This window comes from Hyperoodon ampullatus (assembly GCF_949752795.1).
Source record: "Hyperoodon ampullatus genome assembly, chromosome: 1".
Lineage (NCBI taxonomy): Eukaryota > Metazoa > Chordata > Mammalia > Artiodactyla > Ziphiidae > Hyperoodon > Hyperoodon ampullatus.
Genome location: NC_136914.1, coordinates 126542047 through 126569755, shown reverse-complemented (window position 1 = coordinate 126569755; position 27709 = coordinate 126542047). Strand labels below are relative to the sequence as shown.

Here is a 27709-nt window from a genome sequence, read left to right as displayed (position 1 = left end):
TCTCAATTACAATTTAAGTTCGAATTAACCTTGGAGTGGGGGAGGGTGAGTGGAGGGGAAGAGCCGTTGGCAGATTTGTAAAGGCTGACCCTAGCCTGGAGAGCTTGGGTGAGGGTGCAACGCTTGCTGAGGCCTGTGCACGCCAGGCCCTCTGTGTCAACCAGTGAGTGAGACAGATGAGACACAGCCGCTGGTGGGGGGAAAAAAATGGCGCATTTCTTCAAGGTAGACTTCAGTGTCTTTTTAAGTTCATTTTTATTAAATTATGAACAGGTACAGTAGATGAAAGATAAAAGTGACAAACCTGATCCGAATCCAGAAGGCAGTAATTAACCCGTAACTGAACCAGCTGTGCCAGCAAATCCAAAACCTGCTTCTGTAACTGCACAGAGGTTGTTGTCGTGTACTGTTTTAAAGCTTTTATAACAAGAGGCTCAAATAAACGAATGTGATTATGAATAGCATTCTACGAAAAAAAGAGAAAGCAAGAATCCATAAGTGAGTCTTCCACTGCAGCCAGCTTGAAGCCCCCAACCTGGAACGTGCCCAGCATGCAAAGCGTGCACCTGCCAGCTCCCAGTTACCTTGTCCGCGCGGTTCTTTGAGACGCTCGTGAGGTTTGTCTTCAATTGGGTAGACACTTTCTGGAGTACGTCAAACCACCTGCCAGGCAGAAAGAAAGGTGAGCAAAGAATACCCTTAAATACTCTCCTATGTATCCAGCTATACTCCAGGTCAAACTAATTCAAATTCACAAAATCAGAGTGTTTTAGAGTCAGAAAGAACTACAATAGCCACTCAACGTAGCAGCATCAAGCTCTTCTTTTAGTGAAGATAATTAGGTGAAACAGAGTTTACAGCTGACCAACAGCCATCAAACCTTGTCACTTGTATGTAGCAGGCTACCCGAGACAGAGCTTTCCTCTGCTACAGGGAACTCATCACTCAGCCCCGCGTGTAGTGGGGCCAGAGAGGTGATGGTCATTTGAAAGATTCAGTGATTTAGAAGATACCACTTGATTTCCTTGGGAAAAAATTTCTTTACATCAATTATACCCTTTTCTTTTCAAGAAACACAATATTAAATGACAGTAATCAGACACTTGCTTGTTTTATTTATACCCCATATTATTAGACAAAGTATTTAAAGAACCTTATTCCTGAGACTTGGAAAAATAGTAAGTACATGACCAATTAAAGCTCGAAACGTGGACATTTTCCTAAAATACTCTAGTATTTTAACTGTAGCTGTTTCATCACTACATCTATATAAAGAAAAATCAGGAATTCTATTGTTACTACAGAGTAGTAACTCAAATATGCGCTAATAATTGATGGTAATTTAAGAAACAACTACTGTAATTCCAGGCACCATAAACAACTATAAATTTGAGTGAAAATAGACTTTTAGCCATAAAGTTACAAAACAGAGAGTAATAATACCTATGCCCTCTACACACTAGCACTACTGAGCCACCTGAGTTACAGGCCCCCAAAGCGCCACCAACACACAGGAACTTACTCTAAAGGGAAATGTCACGCACCCTGGGGAATAGCGTGTCCCCTTTCTGGCTGGCTGACGAATCAGCAGTGAGTGCACTTCCCGGGAAGCCCGCTCAGCACTCCTCTCCCCTAGCCCAGCCCTGCCAAGACACTGAAGTGCCTGTAATCTCGCCCACTGGACCACATGCTTCTCTGGAGGCAGGGCCATGCCTTCAGCATCTTTGCAGCAACCACATTTTCTAGAGTTCTCTGAACACAGGAGACTATCAGAAGGTTACCCTGAGGTGTCGTGGTCCTGTTCTGCCTGCACCATGTTCCTTAGGCTGGCGTCAGCTAACGCCTGGGTGAAGTGGGTGTACGGAGCCATGAAGCAGTAGTGGTACAAGCCCGGCCTCACGCTGGAAGAGCCAAGGCGCTGAGCACGGCCTTGAGACTTGCTGGGGTTGGAAGATAAGCCATCAAACTGGGAGGCCAAGTTTGTCCCAAAGAGAGTCTTCAGCAGCTAGAGTGGAAGAATTGAAGCCATCAACATCTGAAGTAACACAGAATCTCCCACACAAATATCAAACCCACCTATACATAACTGGGTATGTTAGCACAACTTCAGATTGCACAGGACAGGGGAGGGATACTAGGACACCAGTTAAGTGATGAGAGGCCAGCACAGCTTCCAAGATCCTCTGCCCCTGTGGGGGCGAGCCACCTCCTCCTGGACCATGAGGGAGGAGCACCCCTCTTGGCTGGAGCACAGCGGAGTGAGCAAAGGCGGGACGGGGGCTGCCGGACGCGCCACCAGCACCACCTTCTGAACGACAGGCAGCATTACATCAGCGTGCCGGGTTGAAGGGCTTAAAAGAAACTACTTTCTGACCTGCTGGACACAAACAGTTGCCATCACTGGTTCTCGACTGAAGCAGGATTTCAGGTACCCCAGGATCTCTTCAACACACTGCAAAGGACAGGCAGCAAGACATTAAAGAAAGCAACTCACAGATACTTGTTGTGAATTCTGCACGGAGAGCAGGACACAGGACAACTTCCGTTTAAACTGTGTACAACAGTACACATCAGAGGACAGTCAGAAGAAGGTTTTCATGTACTGCGAGCAGAGGAAGTCAGTAAAAAGCATGGAAATCTAAGCAGCCATGTCTCACCCTTCCTTTCATGTGTTTATACATTCTTTCTTTCTCTCACTCATCCAGGAACTGTGCATCAAGGATCTGCTGTGACCTCGGCATCCAGCCCTGTTGTCAGGGCAGGAGCTCAGCGTCTACAAAGGAGTGAAAGCCCTGCATTTGTGGGGCCCCTGCAGAGGTTCAGCTGAACATAGCACATACTACATCAAGTGTGATTTACCATTAAAAGCCCTAGACATTTCCCTTTAGCGTAAGGTCCTGTGTCCGACAGCAACCTGCAAAAATGACCAAAATGACTGCCTTCAAATGACTGTTCTCACAAACTGTTTTTACCAGCCTCAGAAATGAGGTCCATGTTATCCAAGGTCCCTGAAGACATGAACCGGTCCAGGCACCAGCATCAGCAGCTCTCCCCTCACTGCCCACCTGGTCCCCAGACACTGCTTCTATCAGACCAACTACATTGAAAAGGCCCCTCACTTCATTTGTTTGGTATATTTCCTACACTAAAAAACAACAGATTTCTGTAGATTTCACATACTCAGGACCATGTATTTTTAAGATTCTGATTTATTCCTATTAGACTAGATATCCAAGGCTATACTCTGCAGGGTTGAATTTGTTCCACGTCACCTTGTTTTCACTAGCTCATAGCAGGCAACTAAGAAGTGCGAACCAGAAGAATTACAACCAGAGCCTTCACATCACAAGTTGCCTAACGAAGAACCATGTCTCTTAACAAACACTTATGAAATGCTCCGTGTGCAACAGAACTGAGTTAGGCACTGAAAATAGGTGAGAAAAGGATGCTGCTGTTAGTGGCCTTCAAGGAAACAAGTCCCGGGCATGAATATTAACATACAATATAATGAAGGGAGACTTCCACTCCTGGCCAATATGGAGTAAGAGGGACCAGATTTACCCTACAGCCAAACAACCAAAAAAAACCCAATATATGAATATATGAAACCATGGTTCCAAGACAGTGACCAGGAGGCACTGGAGGACAGGGATCCCTGAGAAATGGGAAACCAGCAAGTCAGCCCTACAACTGCCCCAGCTCACTGCCCTCAGAGAGCTCCTGGGTGGTAGCACAAGGGCGAGGGACAGAGCAGAGCTCAAGGGACCCCCCGAGTTGAGGAGGAGCTGAGAGTCCGGGGAAGCAGAAACAGTGAGGGTTCCAAAGAAGAGAGAGCTCCCAGAGAGGACTCTGTAGACCGGGGGAGGCCCTGGGAGCCGCTTAACACGTGCGTAAGGAAGGGTCAGAGGGCACAGCGCTCCGAACTCACACAGGGCTGGAATGGTGACTGCTCTCCTCAGCAGGGTTTAAGGGGCACCGGCTAGAACCAGGGAGGTCTTACCTCGGTGGTGGAAGAATTAGCCCTGGACTAAGCACTGCTCTGACCCACTGAGTTGACATGTGGAAAAAATACAAGGGACAGTGAGGAGAAACAGAAGACAATGTGTACAATGATTAAAGCCAGATAAGCTTTATGCATATCGAGAAAAAGATGGAGAGAAATGAAAACAAAGGAACTTCACTGTATTCTAAGAGACACACGTTTAAGGAGGGCTATTGGTAAACTCACTTTGAAATTCATTAGAAACTAAGATGCCCCGGTAGCTGGACAGGTGGATCCAAACACAGCAGAGCAAGTGGACAAAACGGTAACTGCTGGATCTGGTCGTGGACACGACACGGGCACTCACCACACGACCTCTTAACTCTCCTGTGTGCTTGAACATGTCCCCACAACATGAGGGTGGTGCAGGAAGGTTACTGGGCTTGGAACCAAAGTCCACGAGCCTCAAGCACAGCTCTGCTGCTTCCTGAGGCACCAGAGGAACAAGCCACACCCCAGAGACTGCTCTGACCTCACCATGTGCGAAGGTCAAATAAAGTAAAGGACTCTGCCAACAGTTTTAAACCCACCAATTTTTTAATTCATCTGGGTCTGAGCTAATTTACAGCAAAAAGTGAAAACAGGACACAAATAGAAGCCCGCCCCCGGCAACTTCAGGCTAAGATGAGAATCAGACCCAAGTGCCCGGACCGCAGAACCTTCTCCCACGTTGTGAACATGCCGGGATGGTGGGGTTTCGCCCTGGGCACTCAGCCCAGGGTACACTTCAAGCATGCCAGCTACAGCTCAACGAGAAGAAAGGAAACACAAACCTTCCCGATGTCCTGCAATGTTGCCAACTCTAGAAGCTGAGAGAGAACATCCAGGGCAGAGCGCAGAAAAGCCCCAAACTTTTCGGTGTTGCTCTGAAGATCCAAGGTGACCTTGGGAAAGTGGAGGGAGAGAAGGAACACGTGATTACTGGCGGCATCCGGTCACCTGACACAGACATGCTGTGCTGTGTTCCGCTAGGCAGCGCGACACTCACCATGGGCGGGTGGGGTGGGGTGGGGGTGGGGTTCTGTTTGTTTGCTTGTTTTTAGCACTGGGAAATGCCTTGGAAAGGAAATTACTCTTCTGGATAGCTATATAAACACTATTTTCAAAGGCATCTTCCAACGTATACTGACGCTACTGAAAGAAATAATTCCTAACCTTCTATCATAATGAGAAAAAGAATGTTTAATGCCCATCATAACCAGTGCCTGATAAGCAGCATATCAAAAAATATAGAACACACGCCCTCTTCCACCATTAAGATCCTTGAGGGAATCATTAGCAAGTTCAGACACAACCTTTCAGTCTGGCTACAACAAAACATTAAATTAGTCTTAAGAGGTATTAAGATCCTAAAGGACCCAACTGAATTAAATTATGTAGCAATTTCCCCCATTTAACAGACTGAGAGAAGGGTCAGGGCCAAAGACATAATATGTTAAGAACAAGGGTGAGGGGGAGGGATTGACCGTGAAAATAAAAACTGGCAAAAATCCTACAAAAACATTACAATAAGAAGAAAGGAATTTGCTCAGTGAAATAAAATCTAACCACCCCTGATGAAAGAGAAAACACTCTCTGGGCAAAGGGAGAGGAAAGCAGGTGAGAGACAGACACAGAAAAGGAACAGTAAGTGGACCTCAGCACCGTGACCACTGTCACGTCAACCTGAGGGTGTTCCCAACAGGCCAAGGAAGGAAGGAAAACTCCAGGAGTGAGACCCCCAAAGACCCAGGGACAGGCGACTGCACGACGCCAGGTCCCAGGGAAAGCAGGAGGGCAGGGGCTCACCTCCAGCAGGCACAGGATGTTGAGTGGGGGTCGGGGAGAGAGCAGGGAAGGCCCTTCCTGAATAGCGAACAGATGTGAGAACTAGGGTCAAAGGGCTCTGAGGAGAGCTGAAGAAGGACTTGGAGACTGGAAATAAAGCAGGGGGGAGCCCAAGGGTCAAGCAAACAATGGAGAGCAGGACACCCAGTGGGGCAGCAGAGGAGGTGAGGAGGCAGTGGTGAAAGATCTCAGGACACGCCAGCCGCTCCAAACACACACACACAGTCGGCGCACAGCAACTCAACCAAGAGGCGGGACTCCGAGACTCCAGGGAGGCCAAAAGTAAAGGGGTCCACCCTGGAGTCCAGGGCATTCAGGAAGGGAGATGATGGAGAGGGAGGAGAGGATGGAGGGATGCTGCGGAGAACATGGGCAGGGGGGTCCCCCAGAACTGAAGATGACATACACTGAAAACAGGTGGAAAGAAAACATCTTCTCTGTGTGGGATTTTAAACATACCCTCCTCTACTTTAGAGCTTGACATGAGAAACATCCGGCTAAAGAGAGCCTCCAAATCTTTTATCTTTAAAAATTATCTATATCCTTCAGAAAACAAACCAGATAAAGTTTGTAAATGGTTTTTAAAAAACTGAGATGTATCTATTAGTAATAAAAAAAAGGATGACAACGGTCACATTTATGAAAAAATGTGCAAGATCTATGTGAAGTATCTTTTAAAATTACTTTTAAAATTCTTTAAATTTCATGTGCTTCTGAGGCACATACAGGAAGTTTCCAACACAAAAAAAAGCATCTCATACTCTGGACAGGCAGGCTTAACATCTAAGATATCAGTTCTCCTCAAATTAATCTACAAATTTAACACAGTCCCAATGGAAAAACTCTCAACTTTCTTTGGAATTAGATAAGCTTATTCTCATGTCCATATGCAAAAATAAATAAGAATATCTAGGGAAATTCTAAAGTAAAATGGGGTAACTGATCTCCTCAAAAATACATTATGAAGCTACAATAATCAGGAAGTGTGCTTCTAATGGATGAACAGATGGCGAGACTGATATAATAAAGCAGCAAATGGAAATATACAACTATGAGAATTTAGTATGTGATAAAGGTAGTATTTCAAAACCCATTAGTGGGGGCTTCCCTGGTGGCGCAGTGGTTGAGAGTCCGCCTGCCGATGCAGGGGACACAGGTTCGTGCCCCGGTCCGGGAAGATCCCACATGCCGCGGAGCGGCTGGGCCCGTGAGCCATGGCCGTTGAGCCTGCGCGTCCGGAGCCTGTGCTCCACGACGGGAGAGGCCACAACAGTGAGAGGCGCGCGTACCGCAAAAATAAAAAAATAAATTTAAAAAACCCATTAGTGCCAGAAAATGGACTATTTGGGAAACTGTAGGGGCAACTGGTTAGACGGCTGGAAAAAAAAACCTGTTAGATGCATATAGTCTAAACACAAAAAAAACTGAATGGAAGAAAACAATGAAAAGCCCTAAATGAAACCATGGGAGATTTTCCTTAATAATCTTAGAATAAGAGGAGTTCCCTGGTGGCCTACTGGTTAGGATTCTGGGCTTTCACTGCTGTGGCCAGGATTCAATCCCTGGTCAGGGAACTGAGATCCCGCAAGCCATGCGGCGCAGCCAAAAAAATAAATAAATAAAATATAATAATAATCATCATCTCAGAATGAGAAAGTCCTAAGTAAGAAACATACCTGTGCAAGAGAAACAACAGAGCAGACTGCTATCCTTCCAGAAAGCTGCTTGCAAGGTTGGCCCTCGGGGGTGCCTGGAAACTCAGCCACTAAACAGTTCCCTAGACTGACGTCAGACTCGCCCTGAGCACTAAGGGTGGCTCACTGTGCCTGGGCTGCCTTAGCAAACAATGTGTTGATGCTGGACCCCTGCTCTCCTCTGCGAGTGTGAATTTTGGTCTGTGAAGGCAGAGGGAGCCTCTGTAACCAGCACGCAGCTGCACTTTAGTTGAGGGCGGGGGCGGGTGGGGCCCTCCGAGTGGCCCTCATAGGGAGCAGAGGTTGCTCCAGACTCTGCCAGCATCCTTCCCCTCAGGGGCTGGCTGTGTGTCCTGTCCGCCCTGCCGTGAGGAACCCTCGCTGTGAGCACAACCACATGCTCAGTCCCACAAGACCTTCTAGCAGATCTCTGAACGTGGGCCAGACACGGCATCAATAAATCATAAAGACATCACTTTTCCAATGAAAATCCTAAACTTTTGTATGATGGAAGCTACCGTAAACAAAGCTGAAAGACAAAGTTGAAAAAGCTAATTGTAACTCATATCCCAAAGGCCTAACTTACTTACTTATATATGTATGTCTATAAGCTACAATCTTAAGAAAACCATCCACAATCCTCTGAAATGTGTGAATGAGTGTATTTTTACAAAAGAAGCAGTACCTTGTAGTTTGCGTGTGTAGCTTTCAGGACATCGTGCAATTTAAGGTAAGAAGGAAGGTGACAGAAACTCCCCAGTGACGAGGACTTGGTTGCGGCAACAGGCCCTGAGGTTTCAGATGGTCGAGAGGCTTTAAACACACCACACAAAATAAACTTTTAGATCAAAAGTAAACACACACCAAGTTTAAAAAAGATTGCTAGTAATAATTATTTTTATAGTATTCTAGTAGGATAAAATTCAAATTTTTCCTGACTTTTTGATTAATCCACAATAACAAGAAATTGACTAATGAACATAAGTAGACTCTGAGTACCGCCCAAAAGATGACAAATAAAATAGAAAGAAGAAAAAGAAGAAAAGCAGTGTGATGCTATTATGTGCTTTGGCCTGGCTGCCTGTTTGTGAGTCAGAGGAACAACTGACGTGACCTTCAGTCAATCTCAAAACCTCTCGGAGCACAAGGCTCCCAGGGGCACGACGGGGTTGACCTCTGGTCGACTTAGGTCATGAGCCCTGTAAGCAATCAAACAGGGGTGACGTGAACATGCTCTGAAAACCGTAAGGGTACACACACTATCATTAAGCTGATATTAAATGCCAAGCACCGTGTAAGGTTTTAAAGATTTGTGATTTGGGGTCCTTAGTTTATTTAATCCATCAGAAAGATGATCAGTCACATACTGATAACTTTGCATTTATAAAGTTCTGAAGCTTTTTAGTTGGTATATCTTCCACTGGTATTGTCATCAATACTTAGAAAATAGTTTCTTTTAAAATGCTTTACTGCTGAACTGAATGAATAAGAAAAAAAAAAAAAAAAGCTTGACATAGGGAATTCCCTGGCGGTCCAGTGGTTAGGACTTGATGCTTTCACTGCTGGGGCCTAGGTTCAATCCCTGGTCGGGGAACTTAAGATCCCACAATTCATGTGGTGCAGCCAAAAAATTAAATAAAGTTTTAAAATTAATAAAATGCTTAACATAAATGCTTTATAAGCAAAATGAACGGGAGAGTCATGTCTGGCCCCAGCACTGTGAGGTGGCATGTGAACGGACTTGGTGGCAGCACAAGCAGACAGGCGTCTGGTTGCCTCTGCTCTGTGCCCACCAAGAGTGGCACGGACCGCATACGTCATAGGCGAAGTCACATGGTCACTCTGGCCCCTTCTATTCCAAGATTTTCCCCTCCAAGTGTCTGTCAATTTCTCAGGTTCGTCTCACTCAGATGATTTTATCCCCACTTTACTTCTCCCTCAGCCCTTCCACAGGTAAAATTTCCATTTCCTATTTCAGAATTCTCCACACATCAGAATCAACGATGTCACCCCACTCTATTCCTAGCCATCTACACCCCCTCCCTTACTGAAAATCAGTGAGAAGAGGAGAAGCGGGGAGGCACAGCATGGGAAGCACGGGGCACAGTGCCTTGCTGTGGGCCAGACGCCTGCAGACGACTGGGACCCCACATTGGCAAGCAACACTCAGACGTGCGTAAGACCAAAATGTGGTCTGTGTACACTCAGTAAGTAATATTCAATACCTGAAACCACACCTGGGGAAACCATTTCTCTGGCTTCATTGTTATGTATTTTATTTCCAAAAACTACCAAGTTGTAATATTAACCTTGACACGAACATAAGCTTTAGTCCTAAACCACTGTAATACAGACAGGCACCCCCAAGTCCGCCCCCTCCCCCTCCCCCGCCGTGGCCTCACACCTGGACTGGCTTCACCGCCTTTCTTGGGACTCACGGGTACAGACACCTGCTCTCCAGGTTCCTTCTCTTTTCCCTTCCGTCGGATTGGACTCAGAGAGGGCGGGTTTGTTAGAGACGGCAAGGCTGCCTAAAATAGAAAACAAACTGTGAAGGAAGTGTAACCAACACAGAACTGAAAACTATGGTATGTGCTTCTACCATTCACCCGTGCAATCCATTTCTCTTCTCTGAATTCACATTTATGGAGCTCAGACTCCGTACACGTACCATCCACTTTAGCCCACACAACAATTGCACGTGGTGGGAACTGACCCAGCACTTCCTAACGGGAGCACCATGAACGCTCAGAGATGGAGGAGCCCTCAGGCAGTCAGGCGGGGTCTCAGGAGGCCCCCGGAGCCCCGGCATGCCACCTCCAATAGCAAGCAATGGGGCTCTCTCTGGGAGCCAGGGCGTGAAACAGGGTACAAAGCAATGCTCTGAACTCCGTTTTCAAATGAAGAAATAGGCTCAGCGATGATGAAGTGACTTATTCAAGGTCACAGATAACAAGCAGATGTAGGAGGCAACAAACCCGGACCCTCCACAAAGCCCACACTCTGCACACACAGGACAGTAGAGAACGCCCCAGGCCCACACGGCAGGAGGCAGTGGCGTGGGCGCCTCAGCTCTGCTGCTCACCCCCTCCGCGATCTGACAGAGGCCACCCTACACCTCGGAGCCTTGTCTGCACAAAGGGCACAGTGGCTGACAGGAAAGGGCTAGAGAGACCGGGAAAGAAGCTGCTGCACCTGGAAAACACGCTATGTGAAAGGAGCCAGTCACGAAGGACACCAGCTGTGTAGCTGCACTGACATGAAATGTCCAGAACAGGCAGATCTATAGAAACAGAAAGTAGCTTAGTGGTTGCCTGGAGCTGGTGGGCATGGGAGGGCTGGGGGGTGACAGCCAAATGGTACAGCGTTCCTTTTTGGGCTCTAAAATGGATTGTAGTGATGGCCAAATAACTCTGGGTGTACTAAAACAGAGTCATACACTTTAAATGGGTGAGGTGCATGGTATGTGAATTGCACTGTACCTGTCTGATATGTTAATAATGTTGTTTCAGCGAGGCTACTGCAGTGGTGCAAATGAGATACTACATCAGCTTGGACCAGAACAGCGGCAGTGAGCACAGAGAAAAGTGTGTATATGTGTGTGCACCTACATGTGCATGTATGTATATATGTAAATGTATATGCATGTATGCATATACATATATGGGCTTTCTGCAAGATACTTAGGAGAGAAAACAAAGAATTTGGTGAGCAATATGAAGAGTTGTGATGACTCCCATTTTCTAGCTTGAAAAATATGGAGTGAGAGACGGGGAGAAGCGCCAGCTGAGGAGGAGACCAAGAACTCCAGATTTAGACCAAATGAGATTCCTATGGATCGCCCAAGTAGAGGTGACCCGTGGCAGCTGGCCACACTGGACTCTGAAGACAGGTCTGGGGTCTCCCCTGCTTAGATACTGAAGACCTGAGAGTAGACCTGACTGCACTGAACTGCCCGGTCCCACGCTAGAGCCACGATCTACATGTGGCTACTTAAATTTAAATTTAATGACAATTAAACAAAATTAGAAGTTCAGTTCCTCAGTTGCCCTAGCCGCATTTCACGTGCTTGGTGGTTACTGTCCCGGCTGGTGTAGATGGAACGTTTCCAGCCTTACAGAGAGCTGTACTGGAGAGCCCTGGCCCGGAGAATAAGGAGAGGGGCCGACTGAGAACAGAGCCCTGGAAAGCATGAATGGTGGGAAGAAGACTCAACTAGGAAAGTGCCCAGGCAGTAGAAGGGGGTGAGAGAATCCGGAAGCCAACCAGAGAGAACGTCTCAGTACAGGAGAGGTGGTCCTGGGAGATGCAGAGGGGAGGTGAGACAGGGTCTGCGAAGCACCGACGAGAGTCAAAGGCGGGTCTTGGCAGGGAGCATTGTTATGGGGAGCTGGCAGAAATCAGGCCAGCAGGGGTTAAAGAATCGACGGCCGAAGCAGTGGACTGAGTCCAGGGCCCGAGAGGTTTTGCAAAGAAGGACAGCGTCAGAGAAGCAGTACACTAATTCAGGGGTTAAGCTGGGAGAAGGGACTTGAGAGAAGCTTGTAGCAGCAGGGGGACCAAATTGGCAGCTAGAGGAGAACCTGAGCTGTCAAGGTGGAAGAGACAGGAGAGAGAGTGAACCATCAGATACAATTACAAGTGAACTGATCCATCTTAAATTCACTGTGTGAATAGTTTTCACTGAACCGTACTTCAAAGAAAAGCAAAACATTTCGGGAGAGACCAACTTCAATGCTGAGCTTTCTTGGCCAACGCTGAAAGCCCAAGAATAAAGCCAGGTATTTCCCTCTCAGAGGTGATAGTAAATGACAGACGATACCAAACGGGCTATAAATTGGATGAGCACATCTAGGTGTTAAATCTAGTGTCACGATATGAGAAATTTTGTTTATTTAAAGCAAAAGAGGATAAGGAAGGGACAGATGAGTAAACAGAGGCATGCTTGGAAGCCCACGGAGCCATCTGGACCAGCTGAAACAGCTGCCCAAGCAAGGAGTTACCTTTATTGCTGGTCCAGGAGCCACATCATCCAGGACGTGTGCACAGATGTTGACCACCTTCAGCAGGTGGGAGAAGAGCTGCTCCACCATGGGCACCAGGGTCCGGTCACCCAGAGCCGGCCACACCTCTTCCTGCTTGATGGCTGCAGGGCTGGCCTCTTCTTCGGAGGCCCACGAACTCCTCAGAGATCTGGGGGCACTGGCTGTGATACGGGCACACACGTTACCTCCCCAGCTCCACAGCATGGGGCCAAGACGTAAGTCCTTCAGACCCGTCTACATCGAGAGTCTGCTGGACACCTCCACCTGGGGGCCCACTGATGCCTTAGGTTCCACAGGAAACCGGCATCTCCCCCCGAATCTGTGTCCCCAACCTCCATGAAGGTCACCATCACATACCCACCCAGGATGTGACAGTCCCCCTCCTGATCTTTACAACTGAAGTTCAGCTGGTGATCCAGACGTGCTGACTCTGCCCCCTTCACTCTCTTTTAATGGGCTTCTTCCCACACAACCCACAGCCATTATCTTGTTCAGAATCTCCTGATCTTGCCTTAAGCACGGGTTTCCCTAACTTCTCCTCCAATCCACATTCACGTCAGCCGAGTGATCTTTTTAAAACACTACCCAGACTGTTCGTCCCCTTCATGAGGCTCTTCGATGACCTCCCAGAGCAAGCAGACTAAGTCCTCATTAACGGAGACGGATCCCTCACAGCCACATTTTCCATCGTCGTCCTCGCCCTCACACAATATCCAAAATTACTTAGTTCTCAAATGTCACACAATTTCTCACGTCTCCATGCCTTCACATGTGCTGTACCCTGTCTGGTGTTCCCTCTCCTGCCAGCCCATAAATCTTGCTTCCTGTCCTAATCCCCAACAGAGAGTGATTACAGCCACTCTGTGCGGCCACTGAACTTGTGTTGACGTGTGTCGCTACAAACCTACATTCAACTTGAGAATGGAGCCCACACACCATACTTTCTCATGGCCCCCGTGCCTGAGACAGTACCTGCACACGGTGCCCGCTAAAATGAAATTAGAAATGAGTTTACCTATAGCTAACTGAGGGGCTAGATTGGGAAAGGGCTGCTTTAAAATACTCGGCACAGGATAGCTGCCTGCAGTACACATTTATGTCTGTCGGTAATGTCTGAAATTCTGACTAAAGGAACAAGCCATCCCTGGCAATGACCTCAATACTTTTCCTCCATGCGCTCACTGCCTCCACCCCCCAAAGGAAATCAAAAGTTAAAGACCTAGAATCCCTCTTTCAACTCAGTACCAATACCTGCAAGCAAGTTCCCAGCTAAAATCAAAGCATCTTGATGGGCTGAGAGATCCAGTGGGAACCAGGCTGATGAAAGCAGGGTCAGGATCATCGTGACCATGCCCACAGTACAGCTCTTTCTAGACTCATCAGAGGCGCTCAGTGGGGGCACTCTGAAAGCAGACATTTGCAAGATCAAATTACAGAAATATTTTAAGATAACAGCCTTGCTTTCTCTTATGAACCAAAAGGAAGGCACATCACTGTTCATTTCATGCCAGCTCATAAAGCGATTTTACTACTGTGAACTAGCATCTTTCTTGTAACCATAGTCCCATGAAAGTCATCCGAGAGAGGAAATCAGGTAGCAGATCTGACTGGAAGTACTGGAACTGGTTACTCTGATAACTTTTACTCTCTTTCGACTCTGACTAATTAGCACGTTTACCCCAACACCAGAGTTGCTCTGAAGTCAGGTCTAATGCTGAATCTATGACACAGGAAAGCCATCACCCAGGACCAGAGAACGCACCCACTTCAAGCAAAGTTAGTTGGCCCGTACGCTGACACACACAAGAAATCTGCAGATTTCCTTCCAAATGTGACGGTGAGTTACTAAATTTGTCTCAGTTATCAGTATACATAACAAAAGCTTACTCCTTAATGCTATAGAAGACTCAGAATTATTTCACAGATGAGGGCCATCTACTTGAAGAAAATCATTTTTAAATGAGAACTGCTAATATAAATATAATAGTTCCTAAATTACTCTTGTAATTGATTACAATTTTGCACGATAGCTCACATTTGATTTCAAACGAAAAATGTTTCTAAATTTTTAATACATAGTGAATAATTCTGGAGAGAATCAAGCCAATTAGAAAAGTCTTTTGCCAGCATATGCAAATTCCCTTAAATTAACCTGCAAATCACACCCTCAGATCCTCCAAAATGCTTAAGAGTGAGCATCTGAATTACAAGTAATTCGGTATTTCCCAATAGCTCCTTCTCTAGCTTCCCACACAACTAACAGGGCAGAAGCAAATATTCCAATTGGTATTTTTCCAAAAGGTGAAACTGTTAAGGTGAGACTTAAAAAGAAAGAAAGAAAGGGATCCGTATAACTATGTTTGTATCACATAATTGTAGACAGCCATGCGCCGAGGAAAATACATACCCACAATGCCAACCTAAACTCCAGATGCAAACTGGAAAGGCAGTTGAAAGAAGACACAGAGCTTCACAGCATCCAAACTAAAGGAGAAAGGAATGAGAAAATCACACTCAAACACCAAAAAAGTTTATTAAATTGAACCTCCTTTTTCCCTTTATAAAGAGTATGAACAATGAAAACAAAATTGGGATCTGTATCTAACGATAAGACATCTGTCCTCCCATGATACAAGTTCACACCTTAGAAGATACAGCTGGACAACTGAGATACAGGTTTAAGGAGGGTCTATTACAGCCCAGTGAGGAGAGGCCAGGAGTGATGCACCTCCTCTGCCTCGAACTTTAATCATCGTGCTCCCCGCCCCCACCTGGAATGCCCTTCCTACCCCACCTCACCCCACCCCATCTGCTCCAGCGCTCGAGCTAATTAATGTCCATCTTCCTAACCAGACTGAAAGAACCACAAGGGCAGGGATCCTCTTTGTTTTTACATCCCAAGCCTAGAACAGTGTCTGACATATGTAGGCCACAATAAATACAAATAATGTTTATAATATTTTGAACACATCAAGGGAAGACCAAACTGCAGACAGCCTAAACAATATTTAAGTTTGAAAGGCACTTACATACTTATCAAGATAGTCTAATCATAATTGTCTGAGTTTTCACAACATGAAAGCATTCCTTCTGTCACATAAAATAAATGACAAGATTTAACCTGGTAATCAGCAAATTGGCACTACTTTCGTATAACATTCTTTTTTTCTGATTATGGAAGTTAGACTTGTTCATTTTAGAAAATTTGTGAATATCTTAAAAAGCATAATCATTCATAATCCTAAAATTTATTTTGGAAATTTTCTGCCAATCATTTTCTTGAGTATGTAAGAAATGTGTTTAATGTGAACATTATTTATCATAAGCAAGATCTGTCTGTACACAAGCATACACAGTTTTGTACTGTGCCTTTTTTCACTCATTATAATCCAGATGATCACTCTACAGATTGTTAAAAATCCTCCAAAGCATCATGTTAATAAGTGCATAATAAACATATCACCATCTATACAGAATTTAGTTATCATCAGAATTTAATCAGTTTTGGACTCTTGGACATTATGGTTCTTTTACAATTTTAGCATCACAAATAATGATACAGATAATCACATTACACAAAAATCTTTGTTGGCATTTCTGATTTTTTTCCGCTTCGTGTGTGTTATAAAGTCACTGAGTCAATTATTCTAGAGATATTTTAAACTTCTGATATACTACCAATTCAGATTATGGTAGTTTTTCTTTTCTTTGTTATGTCTTCCTAGCCTGGCTGATTGACTGATTGATTGATTGATTTTAATTTTTTGGCCGCGACGCGCGGCTTGTGGGATCTTAGTTCCCAGCCAGGGACTGAACCCAGGCCCGCGGCAGTGAAAGCGCCGATTCCTAACCACCGGACCACTGGGGAGTTCCCCTGGCTAAATTTTTTTTACAATGAACATATTTAATGTTCAGAAGAAAAAAAAAGTTGTTTCCATTCCCATTGGAATAAACTCAGGTTTTATTCACAGAAGCACAATTTCTTAGTAAGCCGCACATATAAGAGCTCTAATACAAGCATCCTACCGTTAAGAATTGACCACACAAACTACTGAAAAGTAACCTCATTAAGACCAACCAAAAGAGTCTTACTGTGAGCGCCCTCGTGGTTGATGTGATTAGCTCATGAGAAACTGCTGCAATGACTCTCGAAAGGTTATTTTCCATAGTGACGTCTGTTATGCTTGGTAGTAGGTTATAGCCTCTATATATTCTAATGAGAAAGAGACGTGGAGACTTATAATCTACCACTGAAGCTTATGACATTTTCAAAATTCAAATGGCACTTAAAATTTTAAGATTAAAGGCTACAAGAGGTTAAAGCAGTCTTGACTTTTAAGTTAAAGAAAGACTGGGAATAAATGTGGTCATTATTCTAGGAAAATGGCTGAAATCACCCCTCTCCTCCTCCAATTCCCAATACCACAGCACTGGAGCAATGCTCTCTTCAACACAGCCTTGCCTGCAATCTCTCTACGTGTCCAAAGCTGCCCATTTTTCAAGCTTTAAGTTAAAAGAAATCCTTCATGACTCTACTCCTGATTCAGGACAAAAGAAAGTCCTTTCCCACTACAGTACTGCCACTTTTCCATACTCCATTCATGGCACGTGTCAATTTCAATCCCTCCTTGTAGCTACATACAAATTCTAATTCCCCAACTATATAAATGAAGCCCAAGCAGGATTAGCACTGATTCACTTTTGTTTCCCTCAGTGTCCTGTCCTCAACAATAAAAAACATAGTCTATGTTAGTCTTCTAGTCTAAAAGACATAGAAAAGAATGGGCTGTGTACAACCGTTTGAAATTGTATTTAAAAGACTCTCACAAAAAAATGTGAATAATAATAATTGCACATCACTGAACTAGTGATAACCCTAAATAACACTGACACTCTTTAACAACCTGCTCACCTAAACATTAATGTCATGACATAACTATACTCTTCATAGGATATACAAATAAAGTGAAAATTTTAAGGACAAGTTTTTAGAGAAGACATAGCATTAGAGTCCTAGAGAAAAATACAGCTGTCGGTATGCGGCTCATAACAAACAGATCATACGATTTACGAGGTCACTGCTGTGTGGCTGCAGCAGAGCTTAGATAAAGAGGCGGGGTGGTAGACCCTGAAAAAGAGAAGCGCCCCATCAAGGGAGGAACGCCTATTCCAAGTGTTTTCTCTAGAAAACATGAGGCTTTAGAGTGAGCCCAGGGCACGCTTTCTTCGCCTAGCAGGGGTACCTGGTTATGGTGCTGGCGGAGAAGTGAGATGGAGGCTGCGCCTCGTGCATGAGAGGCTTCAGGTGAACGCTGCTTTGACCTCTCGCCATGGCCACGACTGCGTCAGCCTGTCCTTGGTCGCACTTATAAAACAGCTTCGGGACAAGCCTGACATAAAAGCAAGGTTTATTTCCCTTAGAAAGTACCTGAAACCCACCTGTGAGCCCCTCCCTCCGGCTACCCACAGACACTTCTTTCGTCAGGGGAATTAAGAGCAGAGGCACCGATTGCAGGGCCACTCCCACACACACCCGCTCTGAAAAGACCAGGCGCTGGACGCTCTTCCTGTCTTTCATACAGTTACGTACATCTCTCTACACATAATTAAATGCTTTGATTTAAAAAACCTTGAAAGGTCTCTTTCTAACCATCTTGATCAGCATCAACAAGTGCGTGAAGCCAAGGTGCACAGGAAGGACGAGTACAGGGCAGATCTGAATGCCAGGGGCTGTCCCTTACTCACTTCTGCAATTTTGTCTGCAAAACCGTCCCACACACTCCCAGGTGCAGAGCTCCAGCTGAGGTCCCTCATAAATCCAAAGTGAACTCAGAGGCAGAATGCAGGGGGCACATGGGCTCCTCCCTACAATCAGCACTCGGCACACACCCTGTGTGAGCACTCACACACCTACAGATGGGCCCATAACTTTTAGAAACAGTCAACTGTTTTATCACAATAGTTTGCAAACCCAGTGTCTTTAGTTAAAGTCTCTTTCCTCCATGAAGACCTGGTCATAAGTGTAATTTTTTCCTAAGGTTTAATAAACTACTATCATTCACAGAAAATGGTAAAGATCCAAGATCTTTCATCAAGTAAGTCATATAAATCCAGTGAAATCCATGAAAAGGTACACCTCACAAGTAATCAAAGAAATGCAAATGACCACATTGAAAACCAAAAGAATATCCACCGAAATGTAACTGGTTTTCTTTTGAGTAGTCTGATTACAAAGATTTTTATTTCCTTCTTTACATTTTTCCTAAATTTTGTTCAGTAAACATGGATTACTTTTAAAACAAGATAAAAGTTATTTTAGTAAGAAATACCAATGACTGCCTGAACAACTGACACATATTTAACTTCTTTTGAAATACTGTTTTGGTGAGAAGAATCAGGCACAATCATATTCTGGGAGTGGGAGCATAAACTGATCTGTTTCTGGAGAGTAATTTCACAGTAAGTACCAAAACCCATAAAAATCCACTTTAGGTATCTACCCATGAGAAATAAAAAGCAAGATTCATAGTAGTCAAAAAGTGAAAATAATAATACCACCTGGTGAATGTATAAATAAAATAGAGTATTATCTATGTAACAGAATACTATTCAACAATGAAAGGAACAAACACACCACGTAGCATGGATGAATCTCAAAAACTAAGCAAAAGAAGCCAGATGCAAAAGTCCCATCTATTTATTATGTGATCTCATTTATATAAAACGTGTAGAAAAGGCAAATCTCTAAAGTCAGGAAGTAGATTAGTCGTTGCCTGTGGCCAGGTGGGAATTGGGAATTATTGCAAATGGGCACAAAATATCTTTTTGAGATGATGGAAATGTTCTAAAATTGGATTGTGGTGAAGGTTGCACAACTCTGTAAATTTACCAAAAATCATTTAATTGTACACTTAAAATGAGTAAATTTTAAGAGATATAAAATTATACCTCAATAAAACTACTAGGAAAAAAAATCAAAAAGCTTGCTTGGCCTAGTAACTCAACTTCCAGGAATTAATTCTAAGAAAAAAAATTACACATAAACATTCATATATAACAATAGTCACTGAACCATTATTCATTATTTAAATCAATAAAAATTTAATATCCAACCAAACAATATTTATATAAAAATTTATCACAACTACATAGTGAAAAAGTAGCCACTAACTAAAAAAATTTTTAAACAGTATTTACAGGCTTTACTTATCTCACGCTATATGAAATGTCATGCACTTCAGTATGGAAATATAAATATATTAGAATAGAGGGTGCCGCCCCAGACAACAATGCCAGTTAAAATTTCTTTTTTAGAAGAGTATTTCCAACAGGAAGATGCTAATAATACATTATGTGGAAATTATCAGATAACAGAACTGCATGTACATTTTGTCCCAATTTTGAAAAAGAAACTTGTACATAGGATATACAGGAAAAAATGTTAACAGTTATCTCCAATGGTAGAACTGAAGGGGATTTTTCCAGTGCTAGTCTCCATATTTCAAAATTCTGGCCATGAAAGTGCATTACTTTTATAATATGAAGCTAGTACTTTGTTGTTTAAATTTTCATTTTAGACCCTTGAGGTAGTGAAAAATATCTTTTTTGATAGTTTAAGAGTAGCTGACAGTGAGCTCAAAAGATTTAGGAATACTGCCTCACGTCCTCTGAATTTTACCCTCTCTTCCCATTCTCACATCATTTAGTACTTTAACCAAGAAAGTGAAAAGAGATAAAATACTTGGTAAGTACCTCATTAACGAAGCTGCAGCAACATGGCGCACCCTGGGGTCTTCGTCCCCAAGCAAGTAGATGACAATGTTATTGAGCGCTCGTTCTTGCAGCTTTAGAAGCTTTGGAAAGAAGGAAAATAAAAACAGATGTAATCTCTGTGTTTAACTAAGTTTTAGGTCAGATACTTTGGAAAGCCAGTGAGGAAGAACTCAACATCACTAGTCCTAAAGTCACGCATACAATCACAACTTTCATGATGTCAATAAATACTTCATGTGAAATAAATCTAAGACAGAATGCATTCCAAGACATTCTACTCCACTAGGAAAGTGCACTTCCTGGAAGGTAAATCACGGCCTCACAAAAATGAAGGGCTTACCCCTGTATAATGATGGGCCCTCCTGTGTAGGTTTTCTGCTTTTGCCTCCAAAAAGCTCACCAACCTAACACAAAAGAACATATTTCACAATGAAACAATTTAGTTACTGAACAAACACCCGCTGATGGCCTGCACAACTGACAGAGCAAGGAAGACGGCCGGTTCCAGCACATTAACCAAGAGCCAGGGAAGGCTCTGAGGCAGCCTTACTTAAAACAGCAGAAGGACTCATGTTTTCCAAACAAGTAGAATTTACACTGCTCTCCTGACTCCAGACTCAGTCAGACACTACTCAGGAAACTATTTTTCTTCAAAATGGATATAAACAGCTGTTATTTTGAAAGACCCCAAGTGCTCTACAGAGTTAGCTCAGACGCTTACTGAAGAAGGCGGGAGGGCAGACTGTGGGGAGGGGGCTGAGACTCTGGCGCCTCCCGAAGACCGGAAGGTCCCCACCCGCCCCGCTCCGGGTCCTGTCTGTGAGACGTAGGTGAAAGCAACCCCGACTTCATGGAGATGTTGTGAGGTTGAGAGAAGGTAACCCACAGAGGGCACCTAGCCCAGCCTGGCACGCAACAAGCACTCTATAAATGGTGGCTTAAAAGCACAATATTCCTGGACAATAAAGGACAATTTCCCGTCTAAAAGAAAGAATAGAGAGAAATCATCTGGAAAGAAAACTTACTCTTAGAAAATGAAAAACTGCAAGGCATCAGAAGTTATTTTTAACTGCAACACAATACAGATCAGCTAAGTTCAGTACAGTGCTAAGTACACTCGTTTAAACAAGCACAAGTGACACAAGCTTCACTGTCTTAGAAGTTCGAGCTCTTTTATTCACACCATCCGGAACACTTAGATGACTAAGACTACCGGAAAACTCCACTCCTCTGTCTGTACGTAAACATTCCAGGAAGGGGGCAAAGTCGAGGAGGAGACGGGCAGCAGCAGCCGTGCAAACCACTCCGATGCTGACACGGGTCACTTGATAAGTGTCACTACTGGCACCAGGGGACCGGGCCTTCCAACGCCTGTTCAGACTTGGGAGCGGCTGTGGTTCGCCGACCCGACGAGCCCGACTCACTCACCTGAAGTCGATCTCTGCCACAGTCTCCAGAAGCTCCGTCCTCACCAGCCAGTAGGAGCTGCTCCGCAGGGCCAGCACGTCGGTGAGGAGCTGCAGCCCCCACTCGCTGTAGCTGCTGCTGCAGAGACTCATGACGCAGAGCTGGAAGGCACGGCGGGCGGCAGGTGGGCCTCCGCCGACCCCTCCCACGCTGACCCCTCCCACTGCCCCTGATCCATCTTCCTTTAACAGCGACAGGGATGCTGCCCTGTTTCCACATTTCTCAGAAACACTTATCATATACACTCACCTCCGTAAACTCGAGTTGCAAAGTAAATGTGTCCCTTCCACAAAACTGTTTTCTTCCCCCCGTCTCTGCCTCTACCCTGGCCTCTCCTCCCAGACACCAACCTCGCCATCACCGACCACACGCCACACCGCCACCGCTAAACCCAAGCTCAGCTGCGGGCCCAGCACTCGGGACACAGCACTCGAGACCTTCCTGACGTGACCCTGCCCTTGGCCGCACGAGCGGACAGGACGGGGCTTCTGAGGCTGCACCCTCCCCCGAGCCCTGAGCACACTCATGGGCAGTTCCACACACAGCCTGCTGCCTGCTGCCAACCCCCTTCCTTCTGCTCCAGCAAAGACAGACTGACTGAAACTTGGCAAACAACTCAAACTAAGGAACAATTCTGGCCAGGCCATGAAATTTTAAAAAGGGATGGTATCCCATAAATCTGACAATTGTAGGGTTTTTGTTTTGATTTTTACTGGTTAACTTGGACTGCTGTTGACTAGCCAGTTGTGATTTATGAACCAGCTGATATAAAGTTTCCTACCACATAAAGGACTGGGGCTCTCCCTCGACATAAAAAACAAAGGGGATTAAATAACCCCTATGTCTCACTTTAACTCTATCCATTCTATGGGCCTGAAAGAGTTGTTGTTTTTTTAATTCAACAGGTTTTACACTTAATGTGAGCAAGGTATAGACACCCTTTAGAGAAGGTATACTTCAAACAAATATTCTGAGATTTAAATCAAAGTCTATTAAACCTTAACTGTTGGCAATGTTTTCCTTCTAAGGCTGAGTGGTGGATACACAGATGTTTATTATTGTTTAGAATGTCTGGAAATATTTAATGTTAAGCTCCAATTTTAACTGTAACATTGGTAAAATTTCCACTAATCAAAGAAATGATTTCCACAAATGATTATGCTCACCCTCACAGCTGTACAAGCCAACTTGCAAGTAACAGAAGATTCGTCCTTCAAAGTTTTCTGCAGCAGGGGAATGCAGTCCGCCAGAGAAAATGTATTTCCTGATCGGAAGAGCAAGGAACAAACACCTTCATGTGAACCTGAACATGAGAATGCCATCCGGAAGAGACAACACTGAAAACTGAACACTCGACGTTACCTGTCAGAGTTCTGACGGTGCCCATCCAGTCTCCCACGTGGAAGCGGGACCTGCTGAGGATGGAGGAGATAAGGGTCCCACAGAGGATAGCTGTGGCTCCTCTGACCTGTGGGTCCCCATGGTCGATGTAGTTCAAGATGTCTGACACATACTGCTCCTCTGTGGAGAGAGACAGCCGGCCACTGTACAAGTCCCTACCGTCAACTTTCTAACTCAGGGCAAAGGCTGAATTCTCAGGAAAGAAAAAGAGGGCGAGGCAGTGATCCTAATCTAGAAAAGACTTGAATATAATAACCATCAGTGGTAAAAACGTTTCGGGGTTTAAAGATTCTATATTCATCCTTCAACACAATAGATTTTCTGGATTATAATTCCAGGTTGCCAGCCAATAATCAAAATTCCAAGGTTTCATCTCAAAAAATTATTAGAGAACCTCAAACTTGTCCATACTTACCTAATATAAATTCAAAAGCATGGGTTGTCCCCTTGCCCAAGGAAAGACACAGAGCAGGCGGGAGGATAACTTTAGGAGAGCAAGTCTTCCCACCGTTCACCCCACCGTGAGAATACGCCCCAGAACATGCATGACAGGAGACTGGCTTGCTGCTGTCCCAGCTGGTCTCAGTGCCCACTGGCTCTGAGTGTGAACACCTGGCCTGGGTGGTGTGGCCCAAAGCAATTTTGATTATATACAATTTGTGGTTTTGGTATAAATCCAATTCATATGCAAATCAGCTCTGACGTTCCCAGATTTCTATCACTTTATTGTATGTGTTTCAACTAAACACTACATCTATAGGGAGTCCAGGAAGCTAAGAACATGACTATTTATGTGTTTTATGGAGAACACACCTCAAATGCCACAAAAATGCTCAGAAAACTTAGTGCTCTAAAACTAAAATAGTCAAGACGGTTTGAAATAGTTTTCAAAATAATGATTAAATGTGAGGAATAAGATACAAACTTTGAACGTACCAGGGTATTCCATGGTGTCAAGCGGTGCTCTGTAAAGTCTGCCGAAGAAAGATTCAGGGTGAAGGGCCACAGCAGCTCCAACACAGCTGAGTGCCAGTGCCTTCACGCTGACCCTCACATCCCTATCCGGAACCAAGGCTGCAAACAAATACAGATGGGTCACCTTCAGCTTCAAAGCAGCACATATCTAGCTTCCAAATACACAAAACTAGACCCACTAAACCAGCTGCTCCCGTCTTCCCCTCCCTCCCCCACTGGTCAGTGAAAGCCAAAGCTCGTCCCCAGATTCTACTCTTTTCTGCTGCAAACGGGCACGAAGCGGGTTCCCAAGATGACCTCTGAAACCTAAAGTCATTCCCTTCACTCTGCACCTGCCTTTCTACACTTACCGTGTTTTTCCCCAGTTAGCAAAAATGAAGCGGACAGAAGGCGGACACAATGGACAAGAGGAGCACAATCTTCATCACTGGACTGGCCAATGTCGCCTTTGATCCGGCAGGGCTGGAACAGAAAAACTGACACTTGTTTGTCTTATAATCATGGAATCCACCCATTGATTCGTTAGTTCATCCAACAAATAGTTCCATAACAGCAGCTGTGCCAGGCGCTTGGGATTCACAGACGTCTACCTTCACCCAGAGGTGCCCAACCTCATGGGCCACGGCAGAGCAGAATCAGACCAGCCAGAGGGAGTCCTGACCTGGGGCCATGTGGGCTGTGGCAGGGATGAGCCCAATGTGCAGGGAGGGAGCCACACAAGAGGGCAGCTGAGACCTAGCATCCGGGGGAAGCTCCTCGGGCAGAGGAAAGAGCCTGGGGGAGCCCAAAGCTGCGAGGGGTGGGCCTGGTGCGAGGGGGCCCAGAAGGAACAGCCGAGGTCACTACAGTGACTGAGCATCCATGGAGGGACTAAGTACGAAACACTACTTCTTGCCCTCAAGGAATTTAAAATTAACTGGGAATACAGGACACTTACATGGAAAAGGTAAGCAATAGAGATAATTTTAAAATAGTTCAATGGACAATTGAGCAGCAACAAAAAACCCCCAAACAACCTGATTAAAAAATGGTCAAAGGACTTGAATAGACATTTCTCCAAAGAAGGCATATGAATGGCCAATAAACCCATGAAAAGATGCTCAACATCACTAATCATCAGGGAAATTCAAATCAAAACCACAATGATACACCACTTCACACCCAGTGTGATGGCCACTCTCAAAAAAAGCAGAAAATAACAAGTGCTGGCGAAGATGTGGAGAAAATGGAACGCTGGTGCACTGTGGGTAGGAATGTAAAATGTTGCAGCTGCTGTGGAAAACAGTACAGTGTTTCCTCAAAAAATTAAAAACAGAACTATCACATGATCCAGCAACTCCACTTCTGATATATACCCTAAAGAAATGAAATCAGGGTCTTGAAGAGGTATTTGTACACTCATTGATAACAGCATTATTTACAACAGCCAAAATGTGGAAGTAACCCAAGTGTCCATCAAGAGATGAGGAGAAAAGCAAAATGTAGTAAACACGTTCTGACACCTGCTACAACATGGATGAACCTCGAGGACATTCTGCTGAGTGAAACAAGCCAGTCACAAAAGGACAAATCCTGCATGATTCCACATATATGAGGTCCCTAGAGTCATCAAGTCCATAGGGACAGAAAGCAGAATGATGGGTGAGAGGGGCCGGGGGCCGGGGGAACGGGAGGTTAGTGTTTAATGGGGACGGAGTTCCAGTTTGGGAAGATGAGAAACGTTCTGTGGACGGATGGTGGGGATGGCTGCACAACAATGCGAATGCACTTAATACCACTGAACTGTACACGTAAAAATGGTTATGATGCTAAATTTTATGTTATGAGTATTTTACCACAATAAATAAACAAACAAGTAAATCAATTCAATGGAAAAAATCCAAGAATGTTGCAAGGCCATGCATGACCACCAGATGACGCGCTCACACCTGGAGAGGCAGAAAAGCAGAGCAGACCCGGGAAGAGGTCAATATGCGAAGGGGAGACAGCTGAGCAGAAGCTCAGCGACGGGAAAGCCAAGAGCTCGGTGGCCAGGCAGCAGCCAGGGCGGAGCTGACCACTCACGGGAGCTCGGGATGCTGAGCAGTCGCGGGCCTGAGTGTCTCACCTTGTTTTCTTGATCTCCTGGCTCAGCAGCTTCATCTCTTGAGACAAATTTATCTATACTGCTGTCAGAGGGCTGCCTGCTGTGGCCCATGCTTTTCAACAAATGTGCTTGTTGAAGGGCTTCAAAATCAGAGAAAGAGAGGTTAATTGACAAGTTTCCAATTAAAACACAAATACACATATTTACACAAAGTCAATATGAAACCACAGGATTTAGATCAAAAAAAGGATAATAACTTCTCAACTGATTTTCCTCATTTGCTATTTACACCTCAGGAAACAAAGACACCAGAAGATTTCTTCTCAGAAGCTGAGATATAAGAGGTCAGGGTTGAAGACAAGGCCGCTCCGTAGTACACAGCCTGAAGTCAACGTACCGATGGAAGAGTTTCTGAAAGCCTCCGCGTCTTCATCAGGAAGAACCACAGCAGCGTCCTCGTCCTCGTCCTGGGGCTGCCCCGCCTGCATCCCTAGGTACTGGCTGTCGGCACCATCTAACACCTAAACAGTTCAAGAGGGGCTGTGAGGGTTCTGAAGTGCGACCACTGAGGGGCAAGCCCTCCAACGTGGAAGGCAAAGGCAAAACCCCACGAATAACACAGACCACATCTCACACGCCAACACGAAGGTCACTTCTTCAAGCACACATGGGTTCGTGCGTGTACATTATCAAGAGCTGACTGACCATGCATTACTGCTACATTATAAAAAGCTTTCATAACTCTAAAAATTCCAAAACAATTCCAATCTGAACATTTCTCTTTTTGATTACAAAAAGAAAAAAAATCCAAACAAAAGTCTTTGTGTTCACAAGCAAATTTTACAGTAAGTCAAAAATGAGGAAAAATCTTTTAGACAAAAGTCTACCAATAGGTTATCCCCTAAACTGCTAGAAATGACCCAACTAAGTTTTGGGAGTAATATTTCATATATTTAGCCATATATGTGGGTTATGGTTTCATACAGCAAAATTTTTCACATCCAATTGTAATTGACCTGAAAAACTGAGATGTACCTTCAGTATGCTAGTTAAATTATTACTGAAATAAATTCTATATCATTTAAAAAATCATCCCAAATCCCTCCAATTAAATTAAAAAGAAACTGAGCTACTTGCTCAAAAACAACCAAGAGGGCTTCCCTGGTGGCGCAGTGGTTGAGAATCTGCCTGCTAATGCAGGGGACACGGGTTCGAGCCCTGGTCTGGGAGGATCCCACATGCCGCGGAGCAACTAGGCCCGTGAGCCACAACTACTGAGCCTGCGCATCTGGAGCTTGTGATCGGTAACAAGAGAGGCCACGACAGTGAGAGGCCCGCACACCGCGATGAAGAGTGGCCCCCACTCGCCGCAACTAGAGAAAGCCCTCGCACAGAAACG

The 27709-nt window shown here is 44.9% G+C and overlaps 1 protein-coding gene across 1 annotated transcript in view; it reads right to left on the bottom strand.

Moving 5' to 3' along the window:
- The window catches only part of HTT (huntingtin), a gene marked incomplete at its 5' end in the record, with an annotated part of 136361 nt that overhangs the window by 60367 nt on the left and 48285 nt on the right, over positions 1-27709 (bottom strand). Inside the window, 21 exons of the mRNA XM_079712430.1 lie at positions 305-466; positions 585-663; positions 1782-2005; positions 2375-2452; positions 4816-4926; positions 8249-8376; positions 9968-10094; positions 12567-12769; positions 13860-14011; positions 15016-15092; positions 16701-16821; positions 17852-17998; positions 20361-20461; positions 20722-20785; positions 21810-21949; positions 23015-23112; positions 23211-23369; positions 24186-24323; positions 24575-24686; positions 26332-26450; positions 26708-26831. Coding sequence (XP_079568556.1) covers positions 305-466; positions 585-663; positions 1782-2005; positions 2375-2452; positions 4816-4926; positions 8249-8376; positions 9968-10094; positions 12567-12769; positions 13860-14011; positions 15016-15092; positions 16701-16821; positions 17852-17998; positions 20361-20461; positions 20722-20785; positions 21810-21949; positions 23015-23112; positions 23211-23369; positions 24186-24323; positions 24575-24686; positions 26332-26450; positions 26708-26831 — 2664 coding nt within the window. The remainder of the gene's footprint in view (positions 1-304; positions 467-584; positions 664-1781; positions 2006-2374; positions 2453-4815; positions 4927-8248; positions 8377-9967; positions 10095-12566; positions 12770-13859; positions 14012-15015; positions 15093-16700; positions 16822-17851; positions 17999-20360; positions 20462-20721; positions 20786-21809; positions 21950-23014; positions 23113-23210; positions 23370-24185; positions 24324-24574; positions 24687-26331; positions 26451-26707; positions 26832-27709) is intronic.